This window comes from Lycium barbarum, chromosome 1, assembly GCF_019175385.1.
Source record: "Lycium barbarum isolate Lr01 chromosome 1, ASM1917538v2, whole genome shotgun sequence".
In the NCBI taxonomy this organism is placed as follows: Eukaryota; Viridiplantae; Streptophyta; class Magnoliopsida; order Solanales; family Solanaceae; genus Lycium; species Lycium barbarum.
Window position 1 is genome coordinate 3,510,507 of NC_083337.1, and position 19,122 is coordinate 3,529,628.

The 19,122-nt window shown below is 35.3% G+C and overlaps 2 protein-coding genes across 2 annotated transcripts; both read left to right on the top strand.

Annotated features, from left to right (window-relative positions):
• The first annotated feature begins 11,889 nt into the window (after positions 1-11,889).
• Positions 11,890-19,101, top strand: LOC132629333 (uncharacterized). Its single transcript, XM_060345018.1, has 2 exons — positions 11,890-12,348; positions 18,430-19,101. Exon 2 carries the CDS (start codon positions 18,444-18,446, stop codon positions 18,906-18,908), a length of 465 nt encoding a protein of 154 aa, XP_060201001.1. The 5' UTR covers positions 11,890-12,348; positions 18,430-18,443; the 3' UTR covers positions 18,909-19,101.
• On the top strand, positions 14,714-18,062 carry LOC132627199 (uncharacterized). The gene is made up of 4 exons (XM_060342395.1): positions 14,714-16,100; positions 16,221-16,360; positions 16,550-17,133; positions 17,255-18,062. Exons 1-4 carry the CDS (start codon positions 14,714-14,716, stop codon positions 18,060-18,062), a joined length of 2,919 nt encoding a protein of 972 aa, XP_060198378.1.
• Positions 19,102-19,122: the final 21 nt, after the last annotated feature.

Below are 19,122 nucleotides of genomic sequence, written 5' to 3' on the forward strand. Positions count from 1 at the left end.
TAAAATGTGACAACTACATCTCACATGATTTATTTATTTTTAGCGGAGGGTTTAATTCTCTTTTTAAAAGACCAATCGCCTTTGTATTATTAGAAGCATTATCTAAAACAATACAAAGTGTTTTTCTATAAATATTAAAAAACCTCATAATAGTAGACATTGAATCCGCTAAAAATTTTTCATCGTGACGACCTTTTCCTTCATCATATAAAAAAACTATAATTCTTTTTTGCATAACCCAATTGTCATCAACCCAATGACATGTAATAGCAAAAAAATCTAACTTGTTAAGACTAAGACCCAAATCAGCGGTAAGAGAAACATTACAATTTAAAGAATTAAATACATGGCGCAAATAAAATCTATATTTTTTATACAAATCTATAACATCCGCTCTACAAGTAATCTAGGAATACCCTCAAATAACGGATTATAACAACGTTGAATGTAAGTAACAAACCCCAAACCCGAAGGAAAGGAAAATGGTAAACAATCATAAGCTACCATTTTAGTTATTTCTACACGCTCTTTTTTCTTGTCATACTTAAAATTTCTACTGGTTCGTGGGTCTATCGTCATTTGAATACCCCCACATTTGAACCCGTTTGCTCTCCCCAAACATCCATATGTTTCTTTCTCATATGACCATTTAGTGTACACGTTCCATCATCCTTACTAGTTCCTTGCCTAAAAGCAAATACTTGTCCACATAGGGAACATTTAACTGTTTGGCTTTTCCTATCCTTAGTCATAAATTTTCAAATTTTAGCGGTTGGCTTACAAGTTCTAGGCGGTTTGTTTTGTGTATGTGATTGTGTAGGACATGTATCTCCTTTGGGATTTTCGGGGGCTTGTGCTTCATCATCATCATCATCAATTTCATTAAAAGTGTCGGTAAAATGTTGTTGCATTGCCTCATGACCTAAAAGTGGATTATTTCCACCAACATCAATACCTAAATTATGTGTTTTTTCCACAAATTTTTCCTCATTAAGCCCACCCCTAACAATACCACTACTACTACCGGCACCACGTCTAAATCTCTTTGCCATTATTAAATAGAATTAATTTAAATCACACTGAAATAAATCACAAGAAAATAAATTGCAACAAATTAAATTGCGTAAATTAAATTGCGAAAAAATAAAGATAGAGTTGGAACGAAGGTACCAAATTGCCGGATTAATTTCCAACAAAGTGAAGGCGGCTAGAATTGCAAATCCACCAAAGCTACTTCGGATTGTTGCAAAATCACTAACTCCACCAACAATATTATAATTGCAAAATTAATAATTGAAACTATAATAAGACTTTATAATATTTATTTGAGAGGAATTTGAAGTGGCTAATTGTTACAAAATAACTATAATTGAGAGATTGAGATTTGAGAGAAAGAGAAGAGTGAATTGGTGTGGATTAAAATGAAAATGAAGAAGGGTTTATATAGGGGTGGGGGATGGGTTAAAGTGTTAAAAAAAAAAATTGGGGGGTTGGGGGGGGCAAAAAATGAGTTTATGGCCGTTTGGCAACGGCCATTTTTGCAAATGGACTGTTGCCAACGGTCCAATAACGGACAGCCCAACGGCTATATTAATTTTATTTTTTTTAATTTCACCGGTTTAACCGGTCTGGTTTCGGTTTTACCGGTTCTGGTTTCAAAAAAATCGAAACCTGACCGGTAAGTAATATATGGTTAACCGGAACCGGTTAACCGGTTCAACCAGTTCCGGTTCCGATTTTACCGGTAAAACCGAACCGGTTGACGGGTTTAGTATGTACTCTTCGAAAGAAGATCCAGAGCACATAGTTTCAGAACTAATTAAAAGTGGGGGAATATTCTTTTATTAGTTAGGTGAAGAAAGAAAACAAATAACAAAAATTGTCACGCATGTAATCGCTTAAATCAAATATGGCCGACAGATATATAATATATGTATAATTTATATATAATATATGTATAACTGTGTAATAATTAGTGTATAATTTATTAATATTGTCTAGGAAAAATAAGTTTTTGAGCCGAGGGTCTATCAGAAATAATCTTTCAACCTCCAAGGTAGAAATAAGGCATGCATACACTCTACCCTCCCTAGAACCCACTTTATGAGATTACACATTTACACTGGGTATGTTGTTGGCTAGGAAAAGTAAACAGTAAAATCGGACTGTTTATTATGTAAAGATCCAAAAAATAATAATAATAAAATAAATAATCAAATCAGTTTGGTGAAAAAGAAAAGAGATCCGTATATATTTTGCTGGTATTTTCTTGATGTCTGATTCTTACTTTCAGTGTGCTTGCCTTACTTTTTGTAGTCAAAAAAACAGAAAGTAAAAGAAAAGAACCGAAACTATGACGATAGTAGCTGCAAAAATCGACATATTCCCACTTTTTTTTCGTGGTAAGTTGGTTTAGACAAATGGTGTCATCTATTAAAAGCTGTGCATGTAAGTAATTAATAGTCCTGGCGGATCAAAAAAAGGGTGGTTTGATCTCACTATTAAAAAACCATTATTTTTTCACTGAAAAATGTTCAGTGGCTCTTCCCACTGAATATCGGTCGAGAAAACCTAAATAGTAGTATTTTCACATGAAAAAAATAAGAAAGTTTTCCAAGATTTCAATGGGAAACGATTTCCCACTAGAGTTTTCCCATTGAGCTGGTTCGGTTGGAATGAGGTGGGAAAATTACGTTTTATAATACAAAATTTTCACTGAATGTCAGTGGGAAAAACCTCTATTTCTAGTAATGTCCGGAGTAACCACTTGCTCTAGTAAAAAAATTTAAGGACGGACAAATGAAAGAGCAAACCCTACATTAATTCGATTTGTCATGGTAGAGAGAAAAAAACAGCTCACGGACCATACTCGAGCTCTAAATCAATGTCCCTAGTAACGTTCTATGCAACTCTTAATAAGATGAGGAAATAAAGTGAAAGATTCGCCGGATGTGAAATCTCATTGTATTCGAGGAATCAACAAAGAAGATACTACTATATGAGAAGAAAAAAGTAAGGTAAACCTGTAAAGAATGAGCTTTTAAGTAACTATGTGTCTATGTCTCTTGACCCAAACAACGTCTTAGAAATAAAGGAAAATCGGAGCAACATGAACGCCTAGACCATGTTTTATTCTGCTACTTGTCCCCTCCAATATGAAGAATATGTTTCCATAAAATATTGCTCCAATCGAGGTGCGCAGAAGCTATAGCATAAACGCCACAGTTATAAAAAAAAAAATGCTACACTGATCTGACTTTAGTCATCTCACATTATACACCAAGAACAACGGGTTGATCATATACCGTGCTACTGTCTCATATTCTTTCTTCAGACCGGATTTTGAACTGAAAATTGAAGGATTAACGTGGTGGATAAGGTTTAGAAGTTACTGGAGCCAGAATTCCAGCTATTGATAAGGGGAAAAGAAAAGCAAGAAGTGAAATTTTAAGAGGTCATCCCAATTGGACCAAGACTAACTGCGAGTTTAAATTGACGTAATATGTCTAAGTTATTTACACTTATTCGACCTAAACTAATAAATCTTCCTCAACTGAATTTAGACAAATTCCACGTAAATCCCTACATCAAACAACTACTAACCTTAGATGATTGATCCACTATTAAGGATGAATCATTACCCAAACAACAATCCAAGAAGGAAAAAGACACCCAACAACTAGCTAGACAACAACCTAGATTTAGGTGTTGGCTAGTTTGTCCTCTGCTGATATTTGGCAAACCATTAAATACATAAACAAGGCAAAAAGGGCAAACCTTCCACTTCTTTCCCAAGATTCCAGACATTTATTAACTGAGAAAGAAATCCACCAGGGCAAAATTACAAGTCAGAATTGCTTTTCTATTTTAACTGGAAGAGGTAGAATTCTCCCTTCTTGTCGGGAATAGCCTAAGGAGGTCGTCTACAAAATTTGAATTCATTTAGTGGAGATTTGGACTGATATTGACAAAAATTGCAACTGGAAATCGTAGAAGAAGTTCGTTTATGTAGCTAGCAACGTGTTATACACTTTTATACATTGTACACTTTATACAAGGTTAATATATTTTTACGTAGCATTATGTATTTTCATATAAGTATATAAATATTGTATATTATTTTATAAGTGAGTTTAAATATTGTCACAGAAAAATATTAGCTATGTCGGTGTAAACTGAAAAATAAGGCTATGTGGATGCTAAGCGTTGAATTGGGTTGTATATGTTGGGATAGTAGGTAGCAGTCTTGATATTTGACCAACCATTCTCCTTTCTTAATTTTATGTCAAATTGAATTATATTCCAGCTATGCCTGTCACTATGATATATCAAATTTCAAAAGGTTAGACAAATTTGACAAAATGGTCCTGAAAATGTTTCTCTATAAGTAGAGAAATTATATTATGGACCATTGGGTACTTGTGGAGATAAAATTACTATGGGATACTTGATTTTCCAATATTTATGGGTAGTACAAGTCCAAGACTGGTTGAATAGAAACCTCAACTTCCTTTGTTGTTAGCGTTGGATTTAAGTTATGTATGTTGATAAGTGGCTAATCGGGAATTTATATATATGGTGTTTCAAAAATGTCAAATGTGGGATTCAAATCTATGACTAAAGCAATTTTTAATTCCTTTACCACTTTGCTTGACCTTTTATTTATGTCAGATTCAACAACCTATACAATATATAACAAAAGAAACAGTTTTTGCGCCATATGAACAGCTCCACACAGACATGGAGGAAATCAGCAAATCATCTAAAGAAAATATAAAAACTAGTAGTATGGAGAAGAACAGGTAGAATCCCATAATCTCCGGTCTCCACGGCGGCTCCTAGCTCTCTCTAGATCTAAAATTTACGTGATACCCTTTCAAACTCGACCAAGAGTCCTATTTATAGCGTTGAGAAATAACCCTATGCAAAGCCCATAAAAAACAGGTCTAAAATTAACACAAGTGAATTTTTCTCCATGCAGGTTGCTGAGCGCCCCCTAAAACTTGACATGGCCTCGCTTTAAGCCAAGCTCGGCGAGGTCGATGTGCCATTTTACACTTAATCGAATTTCTGGAATTTTTGCAATCTTGCACATCCACCTCGCTGAGCGAGGTCTAAGGCCTGCATTTGCCCTGCTTTGGACTGAGCTCGGCGAGGTTCGTCTCCACTTTGACACTTAGGCGATTTTGCGTTCAATTTCCATTTTAGTCCAAATCACCACTCATTTTCTCCAAAATGGCCCGATTGCAACAAACACATACATATTAGCTCGTAATGCAAGAATAATGATTAGTTAAGTGTATTTAGCTTAATGCATCCTTAAACAAAGTAAAATATGATTAATATACAGCAGTTAAGCGTATAAATACGCTTAAAATCACCTCCCCCACTTACACCTTCTCTGGTGCATATGTTAAAGATGTTAGACTAGAGACAAATTAAAAGGGGCGTGATCTGATTATCCCTACAATTGGGCTAGGATTTGTGGCTAGGATAGGAATATACCTAGGCACCGCGTTCAATTAAATACCATAAATGAATTGTGTTCTTAACAAGTCAATTCCATAGGAATATAGGCGGCGAGCTGTTTTGAATAGGCGAGTAGTAGTTCAGGAGAATACTACAAGAGCTAATAATCCGGTTAATTAGCAATCATCGATATTCGGATTAAGGAGAAATATTATGAGAACTCAATAGGATTGGTGAACCAACCGCAACCCTGGAACATTCATCTCATTCATAATATAAAAACTCGCTCTTTCTTCGTTGAAGTTCACTATTTGTTTCTTTTTATTTTTAATTAGTTTATAATCATAACCTTCATATATCATCTCTTGTGTAGATAATTAGGATCGTTTAATTTAGTTGACGATTAATCATAATTCCCTGTGGGTTCGACATCCAATTTCTAAAATAACTATATTACTTGTACGACCATGTATACTTGCGTGTGCGTTTGGGAGAAACAAGTTTTTGGCGCCGTTGCCGGGGACTTAGAATTTTTTTTTTCTAGATTAGACTTTTCCTTTTATCTTTACAAGTTTTTATTTTATTTTATTTTTCTTTTCTTTTGTGTATTTTCTTTTACATGGCGTTTTCATCTTGTCAAGACTTGGCAACTTAGGAGTACAACTTTAAAATATATGCTGCTCGACATGGTAAACTCTCAAATTGTTTTACTCACATAGCTAAAGAAAAGATTTAGTTCTTATATGAGCTTGAATTTTTTTTTTTTGGCTATTCACTACTTGAATGAGGATTTGAGTGCAAAGGTTGATGCGTTTAACGCTCAACAGTTTAGTGATAAGTTGTGTGTAGCTGAAAAAGAACTTAGAGCCTGTTTGGATGGGCTTAAAAAAAGTAGCTTATAACCTGAAACAGCTTATAAGCCCAAAAAAAAAAAAAATTGGGGTAGCCCAACTGATATTTTTTTGCTTATAAGCTATTTTCAGCCTATAAGCTGCATTTTTTAAGCTAAGCCAAATGGTTCAATTTATTTTTTGGGGCTTATTTTACGCACAAAATGGCTTATAAGTTGGCCAACCAAACACTCAAAAAAGCTAAAAACGGCTTATAAGCTTTTTTTAGCAACTTATAAGCTAAGCCAAACGGGCTCTTAAGAGGCAACTTGAGGAGCTAAAAGTAGAGTGTAAATCATTAGATCATCTTGATAATGCCGATGTTGAGACAAGTGAATTAGAGTCCTGTGAGGAAGTAGATAATATTATTTTTTATGTCTCTAGCTTGTGTATATATGAGGATGTAAATAGTAATGCAATTCATGAATTTGTGCGCATTGGAACTCATTCCAATTATTTTTCCACATTGTGTTTGGACAGTGAGATTATAATCAATCCATTTGAACGTTTGGTGGAATCAAAGGATGAGGGACAAAGTGACTATATTCTTGAATTTGTTGAGCCAGAAAGACAAAATTACATACATTATCAAAAGGCCAGGAGTTGCAGAAGAATACATTGGTTACCTGGCTCAATTGGATATGTACCACCACCCCTGAATCATAGCCGAAATCTTGAAATAAAATTGGGGGTACAATTCATAAGTTCGCGGTGGAGGAAAAAGCTGGTTCACGTCGTGCCGGGACGTTAAATCAAGCGCTTGTTGGGAGGAAACCCATCTTTCCCAGAAACTTCTCTGGCGCATATGTTAAAGAGTTATATGACGCATTCATCTATCTTTTAGAAGTAGTCGTGTGATTATCCCATAAATATTTGTGAGGTCTTTGCCCATTTAAGCAGAGAGGGGAAGAAAAGAACTATTTTCATCTTCAATCTAGCTTCTTCACTAGATACTATTTCTCATAAAAGAATTTTACGATATTTTTTCAAAGAAGGAAATTTAATTGAACTCTTTTTTTCTTTTCAGGATAGCTTTGCACGAGAATGTCTACCTTGCCTATCAAATATTCCAAGGTGAGTTTAAAGGATTCCTTTCCCCAAGGATAGCTCCGGAAGAATTCCAAATTATCAGCCATTTTAAACCAATCAGCGTCCACACCCCTGGACACATCTTTGGCTATTAAAATTGTATTGAGAAACCACAGAAGACAACATTTTAACTTTTCTTCTTTATTTAATCTAGGCCTTCTTGTCACCGACACTAGCTTGTCCGATGTAATCTTCTTCTTTCGAGTAACCTTTGCGTAGAATTCTTACCCTTTCTTAATTGCCCTGTACTCATTCAAGACAAAACACGCAGGCTTGTCGTTCATAAGGAACCACATTTCACGCTTCTTTTTCTGGACCACATAACGAAGAAGCATATAGTGGATCATTCGTCCGTTGAAATTGATGAAGAATTTTGGCAGCTTTCTAAAGTGACCAAAACAGGAACGCTTCCACATTTTCCTTAGTTTTTGATCTCTCAGCACATTGTTAAATTCAACTAATAACGACAGCCTGCTCCTACCAGAAACTTTTGCTACAAAAGTTTCATAGTCATCCAGCCAATTGATCAAGCCATACTTTTCAACGTTAATTGTCTTAGCACAATATGACAAGGACAAAGGATCAACATCTTCAGCAGCACTAGAGTGTTTTGAACCATCCCCAGATACACTCTTAACTCTACTATTAGCTCTATCTCCATCAACACTACACTCATCAATGGGATGCACTCTCAGCTTCTATACTTCTTTTTCTATCTCGGCTAAGTTATTCACCTCTTCTATTTTTATCTTTACGATTCGCATTAGAACGAGTTTCAACCATAGCACAAGAACGGGGGAGTATTTTTCCTCCTCTGCCTCTACACCTAGGCATTTATACGATCTATATACAAACAATAGAGACCTTGATCAATCACGATATAACAATAATCAACCAAAAGTCTATTGATAGACCATACATAATTTCAAAAAGCAAAAACAGAAAAACAAAGATTGAAACAAGCAAAATAAGCATAAATAACACACATTTCGACGAAAAAACAGGCAAAACAACAAAGGTTTTGAAAAAAGCAGATCTTTATGAACCCAGTTTTTTATCAAGATTAAAAAAAATAAAAAATTTCAGGACAATATGGAGCTTAAAATGCTCCGACGAAGTTGCAGAGTTAAAGAAATTACCTGTTTATGACGATCAAGGCGTGTTGGAGCTTGGGGGAGAGGTGGAAGTTTGAGAGTTCCAAGCTAGAAAGAGAAATAAAGAAGAGAAAGGGATGGATGAGGGAGAAAGGTTGTTTGTGTATTTTATTAGAAGTCAACTGGACTTAAGTTTATAACATAAAACTTTCAATCTTTTTAAAATTATGAAAAGTACTCCATTCCCATTTTTCTAAACCCTAGTACTGAAAATAATTGAAAAAAGAAAATGAGCAGCCACACTCCCAATTAAAACTTAGAAGTGGCCTTTTTGACAAATCTTCTCAAGTAACAAACTAAACAATTATTTAAAAAAATCATCACTAATAGTACTACATAATTCATCTTAGGCTCATTATCATCAATATATTATTAAAAAGAGGATAAATAACAGATAAACTTCTCCCAAATCTAGTTGAAAAATAAAAATAAACCTGAATTTTCTGTCATGTCCCGAACCATGGTTTAGGCGTAACACGGCACTCGGGCCTTGCTTGCATGTGTCCGAGCGAACCTCATGGATTGCTTGTCAACATAGGCATCAAAACAATATAATCTATATGATGCAATTTAAATGAATCATGAAAATGTAATTTGCGGAATAAAGTCTTGAAATTATCTCATAGCATGAAATATCATGAAACCATAATAGTCTGCAAACATGAAAGCACAACTGACTCTGTGAACTAACATATGTCTATGAAACCTCTAAAACATGTCTGAATACTAACTACCAGGACATGGCCCTGGACTACCATAAACTGAATACTAATGCAGATTCTATGTTGAACCCCGAGAGGAGTGGGGCTCACCAATAAGCTGATAACTGAAGTGACCCTACTGCGCAGGTGTATGCTCCTGAAAATCGGTATCTGCACCGTGAAGTGCAGTTCCCGGGCAAAAGGGACGTTAGTACATGGTGAATAGTACTAGTATGTAAAACCTGCTGAAATGAAGAACATGGCACAACATAGGTATAAGACATGAACTGAAACTGAATGTAACTTGAACATGAGCATGAAACGTGAGTAAAGTCTGAAAACAGTAAATCAATGGAAATACATGTATGTAAAACTGCTTGTAACGTGGGGAACGCTATAGTATAACCGACAACGTGATCTGGTACTTGCGTCCTACCAGGAGAACACTCACACCTTTCCAGGGATATGAGATTTAAGTAATAATAAGCATGTAAGGATCCAAACTGCATAATGAAGGTGTTGCCTCCTTGCTGACAACCCTTATCCTACGGTGGCAACGTAGTTTCAGGATATCTGAGCCTTCTCGATTAACTAAGCAATTTCCAAAAACATGAACATGATATAGTTGGCTAAGAAGCCCATGATTTTCGTGAAATAACTTGTAAATAACTTGTAATCATGATTTCATGAAATAACCTGTAATATGGTTTCATGAGATAACTTGTCATAGTCTTGCAAACATGTTCTTGATTCATGAGTAATAACAATAGTTCATAATTATGTATATATATATATATATATATATAATTGACTTGAAAACATGCTTGTAACTTGCTACATAAAATCATAAAAGTTTCATATAAACATAATGAGAACACATGAGGAAGAATTCATGATTCATGGATTAAGCTAGGGTTCCTAATAACCGTAATGGAAGATTAGGAATACAATAACGAATATAGATACAAAATTCATGTACATAAATACATAAATACGGGCTACCAATATGTTGGGTTTAATGCCCTAGGGTTTGAACTCCATGGTTATCAAGAATACGGAGCATGGGGAAGAATGTAGAGATTCCAAAATGTGGATGGAAGTTCTACATACCTTAATTGTTCCAAAACTTGAATTAAAGACTTGAGCTTTGAAGAATATTTCCAAAATCTTGAATTCTTGAACCTTGAGATGGGTTTTCTTGAAAACCCTAGATTAGGAACAATAATTTCTTGCTTAGATTATTAGAGTATATGTTAGAATTGACTTGGAATAATTCACTACCAGAAATTGAGCCTATGGCAACAGATTGTTTAGCCACGGTTCTTAAACCGTTGTTGTAGATGTTATATTGCAACGGTTAAAACCGTTGCCAAACGGTTTTGGGGACACGGGTACAGGTTAATAATTAAACCGTTGCCACTGTACAAAACCGTCGCTATAGGTTTACCTATAGCAACACATTTGTTAACCGTTGTTGTTAATGTTATCTGTGACAGCTATTAAATGAAATATTTTATCTATTGGAACGGTTTTAATTCCCTCCACCCTTTAATTTCCCCGCTCTATTTTTTGCTTAACCTGCCAAAATCATTTGTTTTCTTTTCGTTTTACATTTATTTGCTAAATCAAAACTAATATGTCTTCTCTTTCATCTGATGAACGTATCAAACAAAAAAATCCTCTCCATTAACGATTCTCCATCAGAACTCCTCTCCGTCAGAACTCCTCATTTCATCTTCTCTGTATATTGTTGTTTGGTCTTTTTCAACTGAATTTTCAAAATATTAGTGTAGTTAATTTCTAGGGTTGAAGCTGCTAAATGGTTAGAAGAAGTGGTTGTTTGAGAAATCTAAGAAGACATATTTGAGACATCATTAGCTGAAGAAATTGTAAGTTCTTTGCTAATTATTTTTGAATTTCTTCTTTAATCTCTTATTTTTTCTTTAATCTGTGAGGTGTGGGTAGTGTATTTGATATAAGCTAAGTTCAGGAAACTCGTATATAAGCTAAAAAAATAGAACCCCTTTTGTGATATTCAACAAACAATTAATTTGGGTCCTTTGTCGAAGTGGGTTTGAAATAATTTTAAGCCTTTTGGTTGGGTCTTTGCTTTGCTTGGTTCTACAATATCACTTTTCTTCCCTATTTTTGTTGTCAAAAGAAAAAGCTGAGATTTGCCTTTTTTCCTTTTACTTTCTCTGCAATTTCACTCTTGTTGGGTGCATTTTATAGTGGCGATTTCATATAGTGTGGTGAAATTGTTTTCTCTGGACCTGATGTTGGATCTAAACTTGTTTCTTCTTGTAATTTTTTGTATAACTTTAATCGACCATATCTTGAGTGACTAAAAATTACCATGGAAGTGGCTATAAAGTATAGAATGTTTATCTTTTTCTCGACATGGTGTTTTTGAATGGCTGAAAAGATACAGTTAAAAAGCCAGATTATTGCTGCTCTGCTTCGTAAATGTAGTTACAGAGGAAAATTTTATTGGTTTCAGTTAGTAGAATAATGTATTTTTGGAACAATATTCATGTGATTAAATTCAAAGGAGAAGGCGTTAAGTCAAATAGTAAATGAAGAAATCTCTTTAGGTACAGGGAAGTGGAAGACAAAGGAGAAACGTTTATGCAATATTGTGTTCTGGTCCAAATAAAAAAGGTTCATATAGTGTATTTTATTGCTATTCTAGATCCTAAAATTTGAAATAAGCCACCTGCCACATGCAAATAAGCCTACATATTGTCATATAATTGCTTGACCTATTGGTTTGTTGTTGATGATGTGAAAAGAATTCAATGGTCTTGGCTAACAGGAAAAAGAAAGTTTTTTCTTTAAGGATTTTGATTGTTCTCCCAGAATCCCAAGTGTTCTTCAACGACACTTTATCACGTCGTAAACGACTGGTTCGACATCGCAGAGCACAGTTTTTTCTTTAAGGGTGTTGACTGTTCTCCCAGAATCCCAAGTGTTCTTCTACGACACTTTGGTCACTTCGTAGACGACTAGTTCGACATCGCAGAGCCCGTGAATCGCTAGTGTGAGGTAAGGGCTTTTGATTTCTTCATGTCCCTTCATCTTTTTCTTCGTTTTCATTAAAATTTTGATTTTGGTTTGTTCAAATTATTGAGTTTTTGTCTCAATATTTTTACAATATCTGGTTGCTTATTTTCCTATTATATCATTTAAAGTAGATAAGAAATGGATGGAACTACTTCAATTTAGTAAATATCTAGTGAAATGTGTGAGCTTTACTATTTTCAAATAGCTAAATCATGGTTATTACTAATTTCCTGAAGTTAATGCTATGTCTAAGGTTGGAGTGTTCCAATTTAGGACTTGATGATGTCTTGAGTTGGTGCTACAAAAGCTTAAACTATGTATGTGGTAAAAAAACAAAAACTTGATAAAATGAGTTAATGATAGAATTCTGCATGCAAGGTTGTGTCCTGCTGCTCATCTTATTGGTCACACCAGGTGTAAAACTGCAGTAACTCATACTGCTATTGCACTGCATTCCATCAGTACTTGTGTCAATCAAATTTTTTCCCAAGCTTGGCCCCTTGATGCACAACTTGACCAACTATCCTATCAAGAAATTACTCAGTATCTTAGTGTAATTCTTTTGCTTGACTGATGTGTTGTAAAAAACCAGCAACAATACGAGGAGACTGTTAGAAGCTGCAACTTGCTACACTCCCAGGATTGTCTCTCATTGTGTGACTCTGCATAATTTCTTTGTTGTTTCCATGCAAAAGTCATGTATCCATATTCCACATGAAAAACAGCAACCATTTGAATCCTGCACAACTTAACTATAATGTAGCTCTTTTGCTTCAATGAAATTTCTGGAGGAAACTAGCACCAGTGCAAATTTTCAACTATTGCATACTCCCTAAAGCCAATACCATTTCCACATATAGTCAATTCTTCAGCAGGATGAGCATATAATGCTAATACCACACACTGAAGAAGAGTCAATACATAGATCCTGTATGACCATACTGTCTATCTAACTAGTAACAGCAACCCCACTTCAGACTGTGCAAACCAAAGTTGGTGTTTTGTGACTTGTATTACCAACAACACCTGCAGCTTCTGTGAGCTCTGCATTTTGCTATCAATACCAATACAAACCAACACTAGCTGCATTTTTGATGAACCTGCATATCTGCAAATTAAAAAACCAGTAAAACCAGTCACACTGTTAATCTGCAGACTACAGTTGTTTATTTTTGTGCCAACTCTGTACTTTATATCATTTCCTGAATCTGTGTAAATTCTTGCAAAGTTTTTTCCTTCAATCAATACTTCACCTGCAAAGAAGAAAACCAGCTTAAAAATAACAGCTACCCTTCTACTCTCCTCCCAAAGAATTTGAGTATGGAGATAGCAATGGATCACTGCATTCCACTGTATCTTTTCATCATAAGCTGCTGCAAATAGCAGCAACTCATTTAGCCAGATTAAGTAGCATAGTGCAGCATCCAAGTGTTTCAATCCTCTGAATTTCCAATCTGCATGATTTCCAATTAAGACCAATTTAAGGTTTAATTTTTTGCTTATCTGTTTCAGTTTTTTTTACTGTAATTTTATAAACTGCTAAACTCAAGATTTTGTGTGGTCGATAGGAACTTGTAAGTATCATTACTTTTATATAAGAAGTTGCTTATTTGAGCTGGACTTTGTGAAGTTAACTAGTGGACTGGTAGGCTAAAATGATGCTATATTATAGTTGCAACAAGAATAATAAGTTCATTTAGCTATTTACTGTTTCTTTTTTTAAGGCTTGAGTGTTACTATAACAAAATGGTTAGCTATAATGGTTATGTCAGTGTGAGCTTGCTTATATTGTGCTAGTAAATAACCCGAATAAAGGAGGAGGGTGGTGGTAGCCAACCCGCGTAAAACTTGCGAGATTAAATGGTATCACTTTATCAAAAAGTGGCATTTCCAGTGAGTAAAAAGAAATACTCTTCCACATAAAAAACTCAGATTTTGTACTTCTGTGGAGAAAGATTGTGAACAAGGAACACCTAGTTAGGAAGTTTAATTTATACTACAGAACTGGACCTTTTTAGATCTGTACCACCCCAATTTCCTTAACTTGATTTAAGTGCATCTATGTTCAAAGCTTTGCTTTACCTAAATCCTGACTTCACTGAACATGTCTAGAATTTTATCTTTATTTTTTATTACTTGTTGCTAAAGGGATCTGGTGATCTTGACTTCAGTTTCTAAGTTTAGCATGAATCTTAATTTTGGTGATTTGCTTGTGATATGTAGGATTAAATGGATAATGGAGATAAAAGTTGGATGAGTCACCTAAGATGGAGTGAATTATTTTCTTGATAAGGCATTTGAACGAGCTTCTCAAGGAAATGAGATATTATGTCCTTGCAAGAAGTGCATGAATCGCTATTGGCATTACAGAAATGTGGTGGAGGATCACTTGGTTGTTCATGGTTTTGTTGATAATTATACCAAATGGGTTTTTCATGGAGAAGGGGTTTCATCGAGAAATACACCGCATCCAATAAATGACGATGAAGGTTCTAACTTGCGTGATGACATTGATGGACTACTTCATGATACATTTAGAAATGTAGAGGGTGAGTCAGGGCATGAAGAAGTAGTGCGACACGGTTTATCTGCAGATGCAAAGAAATTTATTAAATTATTGGAGGAAGGGAAACAGGAGTTATATCCGGGTTGTGAAAATTTTAATAAATTGAGTTTCACCATTCGGTTGTACTTATTTAAATCATTACATGGTTTGAGTAATGTAGCATTCTCGGACTTGTTAGATTTGATAAGAGAGGCATTTCCCTTTGCTCAGATACCAGAGTCTTTCAATAAGGCTAGACAAGTGATTAAAGATTTGGGTCTTCATTACGAAAAAATACATGCATGCCCTAACGACTGCATGTTATTTTGGAAGGACAATGAGAAAGCAGATAACTGTTCTGTCTGTGGAACTTCTAGATGGAAGAGTGTTGGTGATGCCTCGACTAATTCACGCTCTAAAATTCCTGCGAAGGTTTTAAGGTACTTCCCCTTAAAGCCTAGGCTACAGAGGATATTCATGTGTTCTGAAACAGCTGTTGCAATGAGATGGCACGCTAATGAACGACCCAATGATGGAAATTTAAGGCATCCTGCTGATAGGGAAGCATGGAAGGATTTTGATCGTTTGTACCCAGACTTCTCTCGAGATCCTCGTAATGTTAGATTGGGTCTGTCAAGTGATGGTTTCAACCCATTTAGAACCATGAGTATTTCTCATAACTCGTGGCCTGTTATGTTGATGAACTATAATTTATCACCATGGATTTGCATGAAGCCGGAGTATATTATGTTGTCAATGATCATTCCAGGTCCATCATCTCCAGGAAATGATATAGATGTGTATCTACAACCACTAATTGTAGAATTGAAGGAACTATGGGAACTTGGGATAGAAACATATGATGCTGAAACCGACCAAACATTCCGAATGCGTGCAGCCTTATTGTGGACAGTTAGTGATTTTCCAGCATTAGCAATGCTTTCAGGATGGAGCACCAAGGGAAAATTGGCATGCCCCACTTGTAATTATGACACATGCTCTCAATATCTCAAACATAGTCGTAAGATGTGTTACTTGGGTCATCGTAGATTTTTGCCTTCTGATCATCCATTGCGAAAAGATAAGAAGTCGTTTGATGGTAAGGAGGAGCATAGACTTGCACCTACACCTTTGTCGGGTATAGAAGTGCTTGAAGAGTTGCATGAATTCAACAATGTGTTTGGAAAGGGCAAAAAAAAAAAGGCCTCGAGATAATAAGGGTCCGTGGAAAAAAAGATCTTTTTTTTTTTTGAATTGCCATATTGGGCACATAACAAATTGAGGCACAATCTTGATGTGATGCACATAGAAAAGAATATATGTGACAGTTTGCTTGGGACTTTACTGGAGATAGATGGAAAGTCAAAGGATCATGTAAATTCTCGCTATGACTTACAAGAAATGGGGATACGAAAGGAGCTACAACCAATAGAAGATAATGATGGAAATGTAAGTTTGGCTCAAGCTTGTTTCTCCATGAAGCCCGAACAGAAAAGGTTGTTTTGCACCGTCTTGAAAAATGCCAAATTACCAAAAGGGTGTGCTTCTAACATATCACATCGTGTGCAAGTGTAGGAGATGAAAATATCAGGGTACAAGAGTCATGATGCTCATTTTATAATGCATTACCTGCTCCAGGTTGCCGTTAGAAAAGTGCTGCCCAAGATTGTTTCATTAACCTTGATTAGATTGGGCAATTTCTTTAGAGCTATATGTAGTAAGGTTATAAGTAGAAGAGATCTTGAGAAATTGGATTCTGAAATTGTTGAAATAATATGTGACCTGGAAAGGATTTTTCATCCAGCATTTTTTGATATAATGCCACATTTACCTATTCATTTAGTGAATGAAATTAAGCTTGGGGGTCCGACTCATCTTCGCTGGATGTATCCCAATGAGAGGCACCTATGTAAGTTGAAGACATTCGTTCGTAATCGATCTTGTGCAGAAGCATCAATAGCAGAGGGTTTTTTGGCTGAAGAGTGTTTGACCTTTTGTTCAAGATACCTACGCGATGGTGTGAAGACAAGATTCAGTAGGTACGAGACTGAGGATGATGAATGTGCTCAGAATTTGTCACCTATATTCCCTAAGATAGGTCATCCAATTGGAATTGAGAAGAAAAAGGATTCGACTTTTATGATGGATCCACAGTTACGTTATGAGGCACATCGATATGCCTTATTCAACACTGGAGATGAACAAGTTGAAAAGTTTATCGAGTAAGATCAAATACATAACAATTACTTATATTTTAAACTTCATTCATTTCGTTATGATAACGCCTGTTAAGCTCAATTTATAAAGTCCTAAATATTAAATTTCAAATATTCATGATTGCAGGGAACATAAGAATGTAATGAGTAATCATACTAGATCAAACGCATGGGCAAGAGCAAGGAATCATAGTCGGGAATTCAGCAGTTGGTTTGAAGAGAAAGTTAAAAATGTTGAAGTACCCGATTATCTAATATGGCTATCTAGAATGCCTAATATGGTGGGCAAGAGATACACTGCATATTTCATTAATGGATACCGATTTCATACAAAAAGTCGGGATGCCCCACGAAAGACTCAAAATAGTGGAGTGACGCTAGCAGCAACAACAGATAGTTTTGCTAGTTCTAGGGACCAAAATCCCATAGATGGAGAGGTTATTTATTATGGATTTATTCAAGATATCATTGAGATTGAGTATTATGGCCATTTTAGTGTTGTACTATTTAGATGTGATTGGTTTCATAATGAAGTAGATGAATATGAGTTAACTCGGGTATACTTCAATAAGTTATGCAGTAAAGATGATCCTTTTGTGTTGGCATCACAAGTTCATAAAGTTTTTTATGTGGCGGATCCAGTTGAGAAAGATGTTTATTATGCAAGGAATAAAGTCCCTGTTGATTTGTATGATCTAGAGAAAGAGAATTGTCCTAATATAGGAGACACATTTTGGAGGGAGCCTAATGATGACACTGGTCCCTCAACTAGATTAGATGACGGTGACGTTAGATGGTCAAGAGAAGATGTGCCCGCTGATGTCGTTGATATTCCATCTAATGCACAACATTCAGAAGATACAATTATGGAAACATCGGAAGAGGAGGATGAGTTTGATGATGCTGATTGGGATTCCATGGAGGAAAATGATTAGACAATAAAGTTCTGAACTCTTTTTATATATGCTCATCATTGTTTCATTTTTTATTTTGAGCGTCTGATAAATGCCTTTTTTCATACATATTTTATGATCTTTTCTTGAATTTCTACAAGAATATCCCTTCTTAATGCAAGCAAATCATATTTCTGTTTGACTGTTAATTTGCCTATTTTGTGTGAACTTTTATCTATTTCTACTTAGATTAATGCCCTGCCTACTTATAGTAGAACTCGAGTTCATAGTCCTAGTTTGTGTCACAATAGTACTAGATAATATAATCCTACTGCCATTCTGATTGATTTCGTTTACAGCACTGACATTCTGCTAACCAATTTTATATTTCATATTCTAAAACTTGCAGAGACTTGAGTAATCATGAATCAAGACGGGAGTTTAAGAAAAAGCAAGAGAGTTAAGAACTCAAACTTCATTCCACCTGGATCAGTTGCATCTTTGCTAAGCCAAAGAGTTTTGAATCACAAGCACAAGCAAAACTCAAAATACATTCCAGAACCTTATGTTAATAAGTCAAATGATAAGCATTACAAGCACAAGCAGAACTCAAACTACATTCCAGCTGGATCTGAAGTGGAACAAGTGCAGCAAGTGTGTCCCGATTCTACTTGTCTTGCAGCACAAACAGTACATGAGCAAGTCTTGTTGGATTCCACCACTCCTGAATCACGAGAAGCACAAGAACAAGTGCAACAAACCTTACAACTTTCCAGCATTCCTGCATTACAAGCAGTTAACGAACAAATCCAACAAGATCCACATGATTCTACTAATCTTGAAGCAAATGACCAATCTGGCGAAGGAGGCAAGATTTTACAGATTTAAACTACATGCACTTGAAATTAGAATTAGTCTTTAGCTTATAAAATCTGATAGTTGTATTGTCTGGATTTAGTTTTAGAATTAATTTTTATCTTACTAAAAATAGTTCATAAGCAAGCAGGCTCATGTTCTAAAATTACTAAATTTGAAATAGGTCCGGACCAATTGTCTGCATAACTATAAACTGTTTGGTTCATATTATTACAGGCCCTTCCAC